We start from the raw sequence: 14,832 nt of genomic DNA, 5'->3' as shown, positions 1-14,832 counted from the left end.
TTTGGGGAGGCTACGGAGCTGCATAGGCTGTCCACCGCCGCGAAGGAGTGCTGCGTGCACAGGGCCCCGCTCTGCTTCCGCAGCCAGGAGCATCCTCCCTGCCTGTGGGGGCTTTCCTGCTTGGCCGGAGGAGGCCTGTGGGGCACGCCTAGGCACACGTAGGCAGTGGGAGCAATCTGCAAAGGAGGTGGGGGGGTCTGTTCTAGAGCCTCAGCCAGGGCTGCCTGGGTCCAGGAAGACCTGGATCTCCCCCAGGGGAGCAGGGGCGCCCCTCCCTCTGGACCCCCCTGCAGGTGGGTGGGTTCATACAGAGCGAGGAATGGGGACCAGGCGGGGGGCTGCGCTCAGAGCAGGAGGCGAGCCCTAGCACTGGATCCACCCCAGGGTCCACCCAGTCTGCTCACACTGCGCCCAGCCAGCCTCAGGCAGAAGAACCGGCCCAGGTGACTGTCATTCCGCCCAACCCTGAGTTTCCTTTATTCTGGTTTTTTTAGTTTATTCATTCATGTCTGAGATGCCTTTTGGTCCAAACAGGGCCCCACCAGGCATCTTACGACTGAAATCCAAGACAACGAGAAAACTTCAAAATGTCACAACAGACACATTGGGCGTCTCAGTCATTCCCCTCCCGTTCCAGCACAGTGGGCATGAACCAGGGCGAATGGGCCCTGCCCAGCCGCCGAATTCCAGGTGGCCTGGAAAACAATGTAAAGAAGGGATATCCGGCTGGAGCCACGGCGTCCGGCAGTGACTTGCGGAGCGCCGCAGGCTGCTTATCTCAAACAGCGGGGAAAAGGTTGAGAAACCTTTCTATCTTCCCCTGGAATTAAAAGGGGAAGCTTACAGGACCGTCCAGATGAAATCCTGGAAGAACAGCTGCTTCTGTGAAGAAGCAGAGGGGCTGAAATCTAAGAACAGACGCCGGAGTGTCATCTACTGAACACTGTTTGAAACTCCTAAGCAATTAGGAGACACAAGGACAAACGGCTCCAAACAGCATTTCTGAATTTGAACTACCAGCAATATCTGAGGACCTGGAATTAGGGATGTACGAAAGTCACTTCCCTTTTCGCAGGGGTGTTCGCGGTGCGGGGGAGGCGCTTCGCTTCTCCCCCTGAAGTTCAGGTGAGGGGGGGGAGGCGTCCCGCCTCGCCCGGCCGAAATTCAGGCCGGGGGGGGAGGCTTCCCGCTTCGCCCGGCCGAAATTCAGGCCGGGGAGAAGCGCCCCGTCTCCCCGGCCGTGAAACAAAGTGTAAAAAAACCCCAAAAAACAAAAAACCCCGTGATAGGCTACGTAACGATTAACGTAGCCTATCACGGCTAGATTTCCAGTCAGCCGTGATAGGCTACGTAAATTGTTACGTAGCCTATCACGGGTGACTTTGAAAAAAAAAAAAGTGCGTATGCAAATGGCGGCACCCTATGGGCGCCGCCATTTGCGTACGTGTTTTTTTTTTTTTTTCAAAGTCACCCGTGATAGGCTACATAACAATTTACGTAGCCTATCACGGCTGACTTTGGAAATCTAGCCGTGATAGGCTACGTTAATCGTTACGTAGCCTATCACGGGGTTTTGTATTTTTTTTTACACTTTGTAATGGCGGCGGTGGCAGCCGGTCGGAAGACCAGCTGCCGCCCCTGCCCCCGACGAAAGGCTGACGAACCGCTGCTGGGACCTGCCGCCGGGAGGGACATTCACCAAAGGTAAGTCCCATCCCGGGGGGGGGGGAGAATTTTACCGCCGATTTCGGGGGGCCGAATGCGTTGGCGCTCGGCCCCCCGAAGATTCGGGGAGAAATTCTCTGCCATCCCTACCTGGAATTCAACCTGTGTTTTTTTTGTTTCTGCAATTATACTTGCTTGTTATGCTTTGGAAAGTGGAGGATGGCAGTACCAAAGGAAAAAAGGAAAGGCTTGGAAACGCCATCTACGCCCCCAATTGCTCCCTCGGCAAAGGTTTCTAGAAATGCCGGAGATGAAGAGGAGTTGCTCGCTTTGATAAAAACTGTCTTCTCAGCTACTAGAGCAGTCAAAGAAACTTGAAACAATTCAGGAATCTATTACTGCCCTTCAGGGGGCTGTGGATTTAATTACTATCTCTTTTCAAAAGATGGAAACGAAGGTGAATGATCTTGAAGATAGGGTTACTGCACATGAAGCAGCCATAAAAGTGTCTCACAGTGTTTTGTCTGCTCGAATCTCTCACCTGGAGGCCTTCACACGCAGAGCGAATCTACATTTCCTTGGTATTAAAGACATGGCTACCGATATAGGTTTGGATGAATTTATGGATAAACTTTTGTATGAGCTATTTGCTTTACCATCTGATTTTTCACTTGATATTGAGCATGCATATTGTGTTCCTGGTTCAATATGTGGCACTAGAGGGTCTTTTGGGACTGTTATTGTTCAATTTTCTCAAGTCTCCACAAAAAATTACCTCATGTGTCTGGCAAGAGAACAAGGTGAGCTCTGGTAGGGACCAGCAAATGACAAGATTATGCTCTTTCATGACTATACTAAAGAAATCGCTGACAGAAGAAGGCAATTCACCAAGGCAAGAAGTTTGGCAAAGCAAATTAACCTACAATATCATATTAAATATCCAGCTACATTTTGTATTCTTTTTGAAGGCCAGATGAAAAGATTTTTGGATCCTGATGCTGCAGAACTGGTATCAAAACTAAACTAAGGGAACCAACTCTCTCAGCCTCCGGAGTTGGAACTTAGCCATTTTTACTGTTCTTCTGAAGTGTTGTTTGGGCTCTAGCTGATAAGATGTCTGGGCAGTATGCCAAAATAAATGTTTGCATTTTTTTCTCTTTCTCCTCTTTTTTATGTTATATTGTAATAAAGTGCATATTTGTGTGTGCATGTGTGTGTACACATATAAATATATTTTAGATATATTACTTAAAATATACAAATGATTTGTTCCTGTTTTTATCCTTTTCTTAAACTTCTCTTTTTTCCCCTTTTTATTAGTATTATTATTATTAATACCATTATGGGATTATTATTATTACTACTCCTTGTTGGCTAAACCTTGGTTTATTAATACGTGTTAACCGAATGGTAATTTATGGCCAATGGAAATGGAGTGTTTGCTTCTATTTTTGTGCTATAAGATTGTTTGGATATTTGGTTTGTTTTTATTGAAGTTTAATATAATTCTGTTTTTTTCTTTTTTTCTCTTCCTTCTTATGCTATCCTCCCTTTTTTCTTTTTCTTAGAATACTGTAATGTTGGAAAGTGAAGATTTTGATTATATTGTTGGTAGTGCTTATTTCATTTATAAAAATAAAATAAAAATAGATTTTTTAAAAAAAGGAAACCAATGTAAAGAAAATGTGGTGGGGCCTGTGGTTGCACCGGAGGGCCGCAAGGGCCAAGCTCAGCTTACAAGAGCATGGCGCGGCTCTTTTGGCGCTCCTCTGTAGCAGCAACAGACACCGTTTCCTCCTGACAGTTCTTCAGAACTTGGCCTGTGCTGCGGCCTGCTGTAAGGCAGAAATGGTCCCGGACCTGCAGCGGGTCATGGCATGCAGAGTCGGGGACACACACAGGGCAGCTCTGCAAAAGAGAGGGTGGCCGGGGCGCCCTGGGGCGGGGCGGAGGGCGGGGCTCGGCAGCTTCTCCTGCGGAGACGCCGGGATCCAGCCCCTCCCGGGGCTGGGGGTGGCTGCTTTGTCCTGGCTCCTGCAGCGGAGATGCACTCCACGGCCATGCTCCTCCTCCACCCCTTCTGACAAGGTGGATGGTGGGCCAGGATTGGCTGGTGCATGGCGCCTGGAAAGACGGATTCTCGCCAGGTGGAGAGAACGGGAGGGCGGAGCCCCTGGTGCCACGAGCCAGCCATTTCCGCAGACGGAGCAAGTGGTGGGAGAAGAACTTGGCACCGACTGGCGACGGGGAGCTTGCGCCAGGCAGGGAGGCTGCCGCTTCCCTCTGGCCAGCCAGCCACTTGGATCCGGAGGGCAATTTTCCAGGGAGGCGGGAAAGTCCCGCTGCCTTACTGTCACTCTCCGCTCTCGAGGCTATGAGAGCTGTGCTCAGCCCCCCAGTGGGACACGGTGCAGGCCCACAGCCAAGGCCCCCTCCGCCCCGCATGGGAGTATGCCGATGCCCCCGCGCTGCGGGACATCCACGCAGTGCCGCCGCAGGCATGGCCCGAGCGGTGGGGTGCCACGGGGCAGAGTGAGGGCGCCCCCATCCTAGGGGAGAAGGGGGGCCTGAGGCAGAGGCCCCTCACAGAGCTGCCGGGCAAAGCCTGCCCCTGCGGCCCCTCCCCTCCCCTCCCCTGAGGCCGCCTCCCCGCTCACGTTTTGTCGAGGAAATCCATCAAGGGGCGCAGCACCAGCTCCGCCTCCATCACGCTGCTGCTCCTGCTGGCGGCCGCCCCGCTCCCCCTCCTCTGGCTCAGCTCCACGGCCATTTGCCTCACGCACTCCTCGATCATGAGCTGGAAGCTAAGGGAAACCAAGCGGGCAGATGATGGCGGTGGAAATCCCACATCTCTGATTTTATTATTTAATGAATATCTCTACTCTCTTAGAAAAACGCCTTACAAAGCAGCTTGCAAACATCTGAAATATTACTAAAGAAACACAATAAAATCACAGCAACAACCACCAAATCCGAAACGGCCCCCCAAAGACAAGCGTCGCCAACGCAGGAGACCCAGCTCTGCGCTTGGAGCGCCCCCTCCCCCCACGAGGCACTTGCCAGCCGAGCCCCGGAGAGCCCCATCTGCTGCCCCGGCGGGGAGCCCCTCCCCAGCCGCCCTGCCCCAGCCCCACCCCTGGTGCTCCCTGGCACGGGCCCGCGGTGGACCTTCCACCGGGCTCGGGGGGCGGGCAGCGGGCAGCCGCTCACCTGGCGCCGTAGGTTGCGCTGAGCCGGTCCAGGGCGCCGCTGAGGTTGGCCTGCAGCTCTTTCAGGGCTCCACTGGCCTCGGGGTCCAGCTGGAAAGAGACACTGGTCAGGTGAGTCCCGCCTGGCCTCCTCCCGCTTCCGTTCGGCAAGGGAGGGGGGAGGAGAAGGCACCCATCAACTAGGTGACATTAATGGAAAACAAACATGGAAGCCCCAAGGCAGTCTGGTGCTGGAAATGGAAGGTCCAAACGGGCCCTCTGGAACGCAGGCCTCGCTCCACCAGGACGTCCCCCTCCTGCCCCAGCCTCGGTGGAACGGCTGAGGCTCGGCCGGTGCAGGGCTGCGCCCGGGCTCAGACTGGTGCTGCCCCCCCGCCTTAGCAGGGCCCAAAGTCAGCCCAGGAGTCTCTGGAGACGCCCTCAGGGCCGGGCCAGCGGCTCTCACAGACTCGGGGGTGCTGCCCCATCCCCGCCCGGAAGGAGCCCCAAGTCATGCGCCCCATCCCACCCACGGCCAGGGTGTTCAGACGAGCTGCGGCCGGGCCGGGGGGCAGCCGGGAAGGAGGAGCTCCCACGCTGCTTTGCATTAGCGTCAGCAGAAGCATCCAGCTGCGGGGAGGAGCGGGGCAGGCTCTGGGTCCATGCTCTTTCCCGAGGAGGGGCTATGCGGGGAGGGGGAGGAAGCGGCCCACTTTCAGCCCAGGGCAGTCCTGGCTGTGCCCCGTAGCATCCCAAGGCAGCCAGGCCAGGCCAGGCATGCGCAAGCGCCCCTGCCGTCCGAGGGATCGGCCTCCACAGGCTGCCCGCCCGCCCGGGTGCTCGGCAAGTCGCCGCTCGGCTGCGGGCGGAGCCTCGCTGGGCACACAGATCTCTCTCAGATGGGGGGGTGCACCGGCATTCATATCTCGCCACTGACTGCCACCTCTGCCTGCTCCCAGGGCCCCTTTTGAATGGGGGGGGTCACAGCTGGGGTGCTCAGGGGGCGGCCCCTGGCCCACCAGCGGAGCCCGGTCTGCGTGCGGAGCCTTCGATCCACGCCTGAGATGTGGGCATAGGGGCAGGGGGGGAATGTCCGGATTGTGCATGTGAGACAGGCCTGGAGGAGGCTGCCCGGGGGGGATCTCCCTTTCCAGAGGACCACCATGGGCCAGTGGCGTGGCATGGTCCAAAGCAGTGGCTTCCCAAATCCACACACAAATCCGGGCCTGTTGCAAATGGACACTCTGCGCAGAGGCCCGATGGTCCGCCAACAGCGATTTCGTCTTGAGGAGATGCCCAGAAATGCCCTCACAGCTGTAGACCCCCTCCAAGGCACGTGACCGTGAAGGGGAGTGGACCGTGGGGAGAGGCGACTGCAGCCACCGCCGCCTGTCCTAGTGCTCCGCAAACTTCTGGAAGGGCAAGCAAGGACCGGGAGCATCGGCCCAGGCGCCTCACGCTCCAAGGACGGGCCGGCCGCTGATTCCACGGAGGGCAGAGGAGCAGCCTGCCCGGGCTGCCCACCTCTCCCGGGGCGCCTCGGGGGCTGCAGGCCACCCCTGGGCCAGCCAGGCGCTTCGGCCACTCTTTGGCACAAGGACGGCGCGCCTGGCTGCACAGGCCGCCCCAGCCCTTTCCACGGAGGGAGGGTGCTGCTGGGTGCACGTGCAGAGCAGCTCCTCCCATGAGGCTGGACAGCGCGGCCCCGGGGAGTGCCTGCTGCACTGGGCGGACTGAGGATCCCTCCAGCCTCAGCTCCTCGGGGGCAAAATGGGGGCGGGGGGAAGAGGCGCTTGGCTGCACAGTGCTGGAAGGGGGGTGGCTGAGGAGAGCACTTTGCGTGTAAGCCTTCTGGAGAAAAACGGGGGTGGGGGGGCACAATCCAGTTCAGAGTGACACATGAGTAAGTACCCATACACCGATGGGGCTTGAAAGCATGTGTGTGCTGGATTGGGGCCACTGCTGGTGATGGCAACTCTGAACGCTAAGCCATGGCGGACTGCAGAATGGTCCTCCCCGGGGGTGCGCCAGTCGCCCGGCGCGTGTGAACCTTGCCTCGTCCCGTCAGGCATGAGGAAGATGTGCCTGTCACCCTCCCTCCTTGACAGGGGGCTCTAATCCTCCCCTTCCAAATCACCCCGCCCCCGGCCAGGCTGGCTTTCATCTAGCTGCTTTCAACAGGATTAAATCAGCGCAAATCCAAGTGTTTCTGTCGAAAGCTGCCATGCCTTTCCATACGAGACCGTTTCATGAAGCCAGGCTTCACGGCCGTGGCTGCGCACATTCCGAAGAGGGAGCCGCCCCTCTGTCCACGGAAAGATCCGGGGCGTCAGCTGGGAGGCCCATGCAGACCTTTCTGGGGACGAAGCATCGCCTGCGGGGGCTCCCGCCAACGCAGCCACACAGACCCTCAGCAGTGCGACAGCTGTGGGCCGCAGGGCAGGAGAAGGAAGAAGTGAAGATGCTTGCTAGCACAAACCTCATAAGAAAACCGCTCTCCTTCTTGCTTCTGCTCAGGGAATGGCAAGTTAAAGGCATCAGACAAAGACAGGAGGACACGTTACAGCAGGCACAGGCACAGGCACGTGGCTGCCTCCCTCCCCTGCCCCACATGCGCCCGTGGCCCGCTGTGCTGGGAGCCCGCCAGCCCCCAGAGGGAGGCACGGTGTGGCTCTGTCCTGGAGCGGCGGCAGCGGTGCCGCACCAGGGCGGAGCTCAGCGCCAGGGCCTCACGTCCCAGAGCACCCGCCTGGGCCCGCCCAAGGCCAGGCGGTCCTCCCCCAAACAGCAAGCGCCGCGCAAGTCCCCCCAGTGCCCCGAGCCTAGGAGAGAGGGACGAGTCAGCAAGCTGAATCGGAGCTGCCTTGCCCCCCACTGCTCGAGGAGCCTCGAGGCAAAGCGGGTACATTCAGCCGTGCAGGTGAACGTTCATTCTTTGAAACCGGAACAGCTCAAAACCCAGCCTAAGTTGTGGAAGTTGTTGAAGACAACGTCAGAGCAAAACACCATCCTCACGTTTTAAAACTGAAAAGCTGCTCCACGGGGGGGGGGGGGGCTCATCACATCACGTGAGGCAGCCCATCAGTGCAGGGCACAGCCAGCTTCAGCTGCGAAACGCGAGGGTCCCCGAACCTCCAGCTGGGGGGGAAGTCGCACATCTGCACGAGACATGCGAGGGCACGCTGCCGGGGGGCTTGCTGCTGGCCCTGCAGCCTTCAGGATGGGCCCCGTTTCGTGTTGTTCTCTCTCCAGGGATAGAGCAGCCAAGCTGTTCTGAACCTCCTGGCCACACAGGACAGACACCTGCCAAGCAGAGGAGCCCTGGAAGCGCCCTCGCTTCTCCTCCCAGGGACGTCCTGCTGGACACCCCCAAGGGTTCTCTTCTCTTTCTGTCCCCTCGAATGCCCAGGTGGGGCTCCGGGGATGCAGCAGGCAGCTCCTGACTCACCTCTTTCCCCCCCATGGCTTCAAACATCTTCTCGAGCTGGACACGCAGTTGCTGGATGTTGTTCATCAAGATGCAGGGCTACGAATGACAGAGGTCGCGTGATGGCATTAGCACGGCCGCGAGGGGAGATCAGGCGTGGGCGAGGGGAGCCCTGGGGGTGGCGCTCCTGGGCCGGGGGGCTGTGCATCACCCGCGGCAGCCCCGCTGCTGAGCGCAGTGCTGCGGAGGTGGAGAGGGGAGGTTTGAGCCCAGCCCAGCCCAGCCCCCTACCCGTCCTGGCAGGCAGAGTACCCACCCTTTCCTGGCAAAGCAACCTGCCCTCCCACAAAACGGTGGCCAGGCCAGCACTGCTCCTCCTGGGCCGACCCCGAGACATGTGAGCAGCCAGATGAGGCCCGTCCCCAGAGACCGCTCCCGGTGCCAAGCCTGTGCTTGCGTTCTTCCCCTGCTGCCTTTCCTGCCTGCATCCCTTGGATTTCTCTTTGCACGCTGACAGCCCTGCCTGGCTCATTCTGTAGCCGTCTGTTTCTATTTTCTCTTTTTAAAAAATGTGCTGAAGAGAGACGTGGAAATCTCCCAAAGCAGCGTCTTCTGCATCGCTATTTTGAGATTCCCAGCGATCAAAATATTTGATGTGGAAAGGAAGGCTGCAATATGGTGCACCCAGATGGAACAGGATTTATGCCGACAGAGAAATGAATGCATTCAGCAGCAGCAGCTCTGTCGGGCCCGACTCCCGCCGTGGCTAGCCGCACCTTCCAGGGAGGGGGGTCAATTTAGATGGGGAAAAGGCTGAACCCAGGCTGGCTGGAAGACAGCAAGGAAGGGGATGACCTCGCACCACCCAGACAACATCCGTCCGCCTGTGGGATGCCACAAGGCCCCCGTGCTTTTCAGCATTTACATGAAACTGCTGCAGGGAGTCATCCGGAGGTTTGGGCTGAAGTGTCGTGAGTAGGCGGATTATACGCAGCTCTGCCTCTCATTTCCATCTGCACATCCCAGGGAGGCCGTGGACCGCTTGACCCAGCGTCTGGAGACTGTTTGGGGATGGATGAGGGTGAACAAGCCGAAGCTTAATCCAGACAAGGGGGCGGCACTGTGACTTGGGGAACCGACTACTCTGGGTGGAGGTTTACAACTGGTCTTAGATGGGGTTGCACTCCTGCTGAAAGACCAAGTGCGCAGTGTGGGAGTCCCCTGGACTCTGCGCTAACTGGAGGAGCCAATGGCTATGGTGTCCTGGAGTGAGTTTTACCAACTTAGGCTGGTGTGCCAGCTGCGGCCCTATCTGGACAAGATGGACCTCGCCTCAGTTATTCATGCACTAGTCACATCCAGGCTGGACTACTGTAATGTGCTGTACACGGGGCTGCCTTTGAAGATGGTTCAGAAACTTCTGCTGGTGCAGAATGCGGACACCCAAGTGCTGGTGGGAGTGAAGTGATCCAATTATGTAATGCCAATATTGTGCCAACTGAACTGGTTACTGGTGTTTTTCCAAACCCAATTAAAAGCGCTGGTTTTGACCATTAAAGCCTTGCATGATTCGGGACCAAATTCCCTAGTGAGGTTCGCCTGGCACCTACATTGTATTCCTTTCGGCGCCAGGTGAAGACCTTTTTGTTTTCCCAGGCATTTTAGCATTTTAGCTTTCTAGACTTTTAGCTTTGCGGTTTTAAATCTGTCTTTTAAACTCCTGCACTGCTGCTAGGTTTTATTGTGGTTGTATTGTTATATTGTGGTTTTAATGTTCTATATATTTTAAATTGTTTTATTGTGTGCTGTTTGGTTTTAATTTTTGTGAACCACCCAGAGAGCTTCAGCTATTGGGCAGTATAGAAATGAAATAAATAAATAAATAAATAAATAAATTCCTTGAAGGGCCACCTTCAGCCATATCAGCCTGCCCACACTTTGAGATCAGCAAGAGGGGCCCTCCTCACTTGCCCACCTGTGGGTGACCACACGTGACAGGGCCTTCTCTGCAGTGGCCCCACACCTTTGGAATAAGCCACCATTGGGAGTCCATCATGCTCCTTCATGGCAGGCTTTTAAGAAGGCCTTGAAAACATATTATTTTACTCTGGCCGTCTCCTAAAAGGATTGCTGTTGTTGCGGTTTTATTGCTGGTTTTGTTGTTGGTTTTTATTGTTGTTTTTATTGCGTTCTTACTGTTTTTATTGTGCTTTTATCACTTTTACTATTGTATTGGTTTTATGTGTTTTATTGCTGTATGCCGCCCTGGGGGGGCTTCTGCCCTGAAAGGCAGCCAAGAAATATTTTAAATAGATCAAGTAAATAATTGAGGAGAGTTCTGCTCTCCAACCGATCAGTCTCTCCCCTAGCAAGCCACCCTCTGGTCCATGCTGGTCATACGAAGGTTGCAACATAGTGTGTTAAATAGAAAGAAACAACGGCATTTTACTCACCACATTTTCTTTATCGCAGTAAGAGCCGAAATCATTTGTTATGATCGCGGCATACTGAGTCAGCACTTTATGGATCGTCTGCAACAACAAGAACAGGGTGGGGGAAGTAATCCCGTCACGGGCATTTGCTCAGCAAGACGACTTGTGGGAGCCCCCAAAGGGGTTGGGCCGCAGCTGGCCGTTGTCGGGGCAGTAGCAGAAGAACCCCGTCCCATTCCTCTGCCTGAGCCATCGCAGCACTAAGGCGACAGGGTTCTGGCTCCCCTGTCACGCCCAGGAGAGGAGCATCAAGGCACCAGCCGAGGCTGGCTCTTCTGGCCCTAATGTGAAAAGCAACCCTGGTGTCTGAGGGTGGTGCTGGGTGTCAAAAGAGAACAGAGCAGCTAAATTAATTCTTTTTGTCTGTCTTCACTGTGGAAAACACAGGGCAGAAACCCAAGTCTGAATGAACATTTTCAGGAAGGGAGTTTAAGAAACTGAGGCAAACAGTGCTGACAAGAGACAAAGTTTTACACCTTATGGACAAATCGAAAGCCAAGAAATAACTGGGCCCAGACAGTACCCATCTGAGTGCTTAAATAACTCAAATGTGAAATTGCTGATCTTCTGACAAAACATGTAACATGCTCCTAAGATCAGCAGTTAAAAAAAGGAATCTCAGGGGGATTCAGGAAATTACACACCAGTTGCTTAACATCTGGTTCCAGGTAAATTGGTGGGAAGTATTATTAACAATAAAATTATCAAGCATATAGAAGGACAAGTCTTGCAGAAGAAGAATCAACACGGCTTCTGCAAAGGTAGGTTTTCTCTCACTAACCTTTAGCGTTCCTTGAGAGTCAACAAGTACATAGATGGGGTGTTCTGGTAGACAGTGTTTAGGGTGGTAAAAAGTGGGGGGACTGAAGAACTCCAAAAGGGTCCCTCCAAACTGGGGGAATGGACATCAAAATGGCACATACAGTTCAAGTAAGCAAATTAAAAAGTGATGCAGTTTGGGGCAAAACATCCTGATGAGGTCTGAGCTTGTGCTGACTGTCTAGGAAAGGGATTGTGGGGTCTGTGGGGGAGAGCTTGATGAAAATGCAGTTGTAAAAAAGGCAAATGCCACGAGAGGGATCATTCGGGAAGGGGTCTAAAAATTAAATGGCTAGTATCGCAATGTCTTTACGGAATAACAGGGTGTGGCTGCAGTTGGGGCACTGCGCAGCGCTTTGGCCACCCATCTCACAAAGGAGATCGCGGCTGTGTCACATGCCTCCCTCCAGGAGGGCCGCTCTGAGCTCCGGAAAAAGCGAGCGAGGAGAGGTGTCGGAGGGCCCTTGGCCGAGGGAGGGGCCAGAGCTGCTGAGACAGCGCTCGGCGCCACAGGCTCTGCCAGGCCGGCCTTCTCCTCCTTGCTGCTGGCTAGCGGTGGGTTGCCCCCTGCCTCTGTCCGAGGGGGATCCAGCACCCTGTCCCCCAGGGGGGCCCGTTTCCCAGAGTGCCTGTGACCGGCCCAGAGAACACAGCTCTTGTCTGGGGGATATGGCGTTTGCAGCGGCGCGGTGAGCCAGAGCTCAAAAAGGGGAGGCTCCTGCGACAGGGCGACAAGCGAGCGCGTGGGCGGGCGGGCAGGCAGGCGGGCAGCAGCTCTGGAGACGCTTAGCGGAGAAGCCTCGGGAGTAGCAGGGCCCGCCCTGAGATGCGAGGAGGGCGGGATGCCGCCGCCAGAGCCAGCGCAGCCAAGACGAGGACTGGCACGCTGACCTTGGCAAACCGCCTCATGAGATGAGAGAGTGCTTCCGGGTGGGGGCACTCCAGCTTCTTGATGATCGTAAAGCTCTGGTTGAGCTGCGCAAAGACGTCCACCACAGAGCAAGAGAAGAGGGCGTGGTCGGATGTTGGCTGGAACTGCAGGGAGAGGCCACAACACGCCGTCAAGCTTGGGCCGGGCCAGCAGCTGCGGGGGCTGCGCTCAGGGCCCCGGCTGCGCCCGCCCCGCTCCTTTGGCTGGGCCGCTCCGCTTTTCTGCCTCTTCCCACCAAGCGGCCACGGCGGCTGTCGGACAGGGCGTGCCTTTAGGAAGGAGCACACCATCTGCTCCCGAAGCAGGCATGGCCGCAGAGGTGCTCTCCGGGGCCTGGGGGCCGGTGGCACCCGGGGCTCGGCGCCCCGTCCCTGTCCCCTGCCGCGGCGCAGCCACAGGCTACCCGGCTCTCCGCTGCTTCTGCCTGTGGCAGCTGCGGTGGCGGATCAGGGGGCCTGGACAGGGCAGAGCAGGGCCACAGAAGGGGCGCTGCGGGATCCCCTCCCCTGCCCTTCGCAGAGCAAAACAAACAGTGCTCCGCCGTGGGAGTAGGGCCAAGATGGATCAGGGCCGCCCAGGGAAAACGGCCACGGCTGGCAGGGTCTGGAGGGGCGCTCTGTCCATCCTGCCTTCCCTCGCCGGGGGGCGGGTGGTGGACAGGACCAGCACGCCTGGCTCCTCCATGCCAGGATGCCAGCCACAGACCCGATCCAGGGCCTGAGCTTCGTGGCTCCTCTCACCCCGTCTTTCTTGTCCCTTCCCAGTGCACCGTGAAGAAAGTCCATGGAGACATCCTCATTCTCGTCCAACCACTGCATGGCAAACGGCTCAAACCACCTAGGGATGGAAGTCATGGGGGCTTCACACCGGTCTTGCCTGCAGCAACGTTTCCATCTCAGACAGAGCGTGAGCCTTCCTGCCAACCGGGAGGGGCGCTTCCGGACCAGGCCTTCTAGGGGCCTCCTCACTGTGCAGTCGTAGGGGTGGCTGGACGTCGCCCTCCCCACTTGTAGCCCCCCGCCCCTGAGATTTCCCACTCCTCCTTCTGCCTTACCACAGAAAATCCGTCGAGGGGGAAAGGCGGAAGGTCTGCGGGAGGCCTTCCGGGTGGCAGCGGCAGAGCCCTCCACCCAAAGCCCCTCCAGGCTCAGAGCAAAGAGGATTGGTGCTGGGGCACTGCTGCCCCGGAAGAGGCCCGCGGGTGCCCAGCCCGGCCTTGCAACCGCCCCTTGTCGAGAGGCACGCACCTGCAGTGCCAGGAAGCCACTGCGCGGCCACCACGGGGTGCGGCTGCGTGTGGGGTGGACCCCAACGGACAGAAGACAAAGCCCCCCCCAGCAGCAAGCGCAAGGGGGCAGCGCCCCACCCGCCATGGCCATCCCCTGGCACGCCTTGACCCGCCCTCCGGATGGGTGCCGCAGGAACTGCAGCCCGGGCGGGCGGGCCAATGGTCTGGGTGGGGCAGGGCGCCAAGTGCCACATCATGCCCTGGCAGAGGCACCGCCCCTCCAGAGCGCTGCTGCCTCCTCCCCCAGCCTTTGGCGGCGGCAGGATCGGCCCACGCTGCCTCCCACCCACCCCTTTGGGGATGGCTCCCGTTCTGCTTCTGGGGCCTGCAGGAGGTCTCAGTTCAGCATGGCAGACAAGAAGCCACTTTGTGGGCGATGGATCGCCTTTTCCCTACCGCCAAATAGAGAAGTCAAGGGAAAGATTCCTCTAAAGTGCACCACACGGGCTCAAACGGGCTCTGGTTTCAAGGCTGTGCTGGATGAATACTTAAAAGAAATCTGAGCTCAGCGAGCAAAATAAAAGCTCCGGAACGTTCTCCCACCCCCATGCAACATCCCCCCCACACTTACAGAGAGTATTCCGGCACTGCGTCTCGGAATGCAGAGAGTTCTCGCACATATTCATTATAAAACCATTTCACTTTGAAGTGCAAATTCATATAATCTGTGCTCTTGCATAACCGTTGCTTCTCATGCTCTGTAAAGGAACACAAGGAAACAGAAGGGAATATCTGAAAAAGCAGCAGCTGTAAATACAACTGCAGTGTCCCAGAGTACCTTAGTTCTGGCAAAATGAATCATACTGGACTTCCACAGCCGGGATCTGCTTAGTTTCCAAAACCGCTTTATGCTCACTGATGGAAAAGCAGGGGCGGCCCAGAAGGGAGTGGGAGAATGGGACTGGACCCCATGGGGAGAGCAGATCCCTTAAGGATTGGGGCCAGTGCAGCAGAGCACCCCAGAAGACGCACGGAAGCAAGCCAGGCCAAGCCAAGCCATGCAGCTGGTTTTGCCCCCTGCT

At 56.8% G+C, this 14,832-nt stretch overlaps 1 protein-coding gene across 6 annotated transcripts in view; it reads right to left on the bottom strand.

Moving 5' to 3' along the window:
- The window catches only part of UNC13C (unc-13 homolog C), a 148,618-nt gene that overhangs the window by 13,230 nt on the left and 120,556 nt on the right, over positions 1–14,832 (bottom strand). For 4 of the 6 annotated variants that reach the window (XM_084816471.1, XM_084816475.1, XM_084816474.1 and 1 more), the window contains 8 exons: positions 14,382–14,508; positions 13,263–13,359; positions 12,483–12,626; positions 10,734–10,811; positions 8,302–8,379; positions 7,333–7,362; positions 4,876–4,964; positions 4,323–4,469 (listed from right to left, as the gene is read on the bottom strand). In XM_084816471.1, the coding sequence (XP_084672597.1) occupies positions 4,323–4,469; positions 4,876–4,964; positions 7,333–7,362; positions 8,302–8,379; positions 10,734–10,811; positions 12,483–12,626; positions 13,263–13,359; positions 14,382–14,508 (790 nt within the window). Of the gene's footprint in view, positions 1–4,322; positions 4,470–4,875; positions 4,965–7,332; positions 7,363–8,301; positions 8,521–10,733; positions 10,812–12,482; positions 12,627–13,262; positions 13,360–14,381; positions 14,509–14,832 lie in introns of all 6 variants that reach the window. The other 2 variants (XR_014785280.1, XM_084816473.1) reach the window with 2 other exon arrangements.

Source organism: Heloderma suspectum, chromosome 11, assembly GCF_057233095.1.
Source record: "Heloderma suspectum isolate Gila_16-S chromosome 11, 16-S_ref, whole genome shotgun sequence".
NCBI lineage: Eukaryota > Metazoa > Chordata > Lepidosauria > Squamata > Helodermatidae > Heloderma > Heloderma suspectum.
This window is presented reverse-complemented; position numbering and strand designations above follow the sequence as displayed.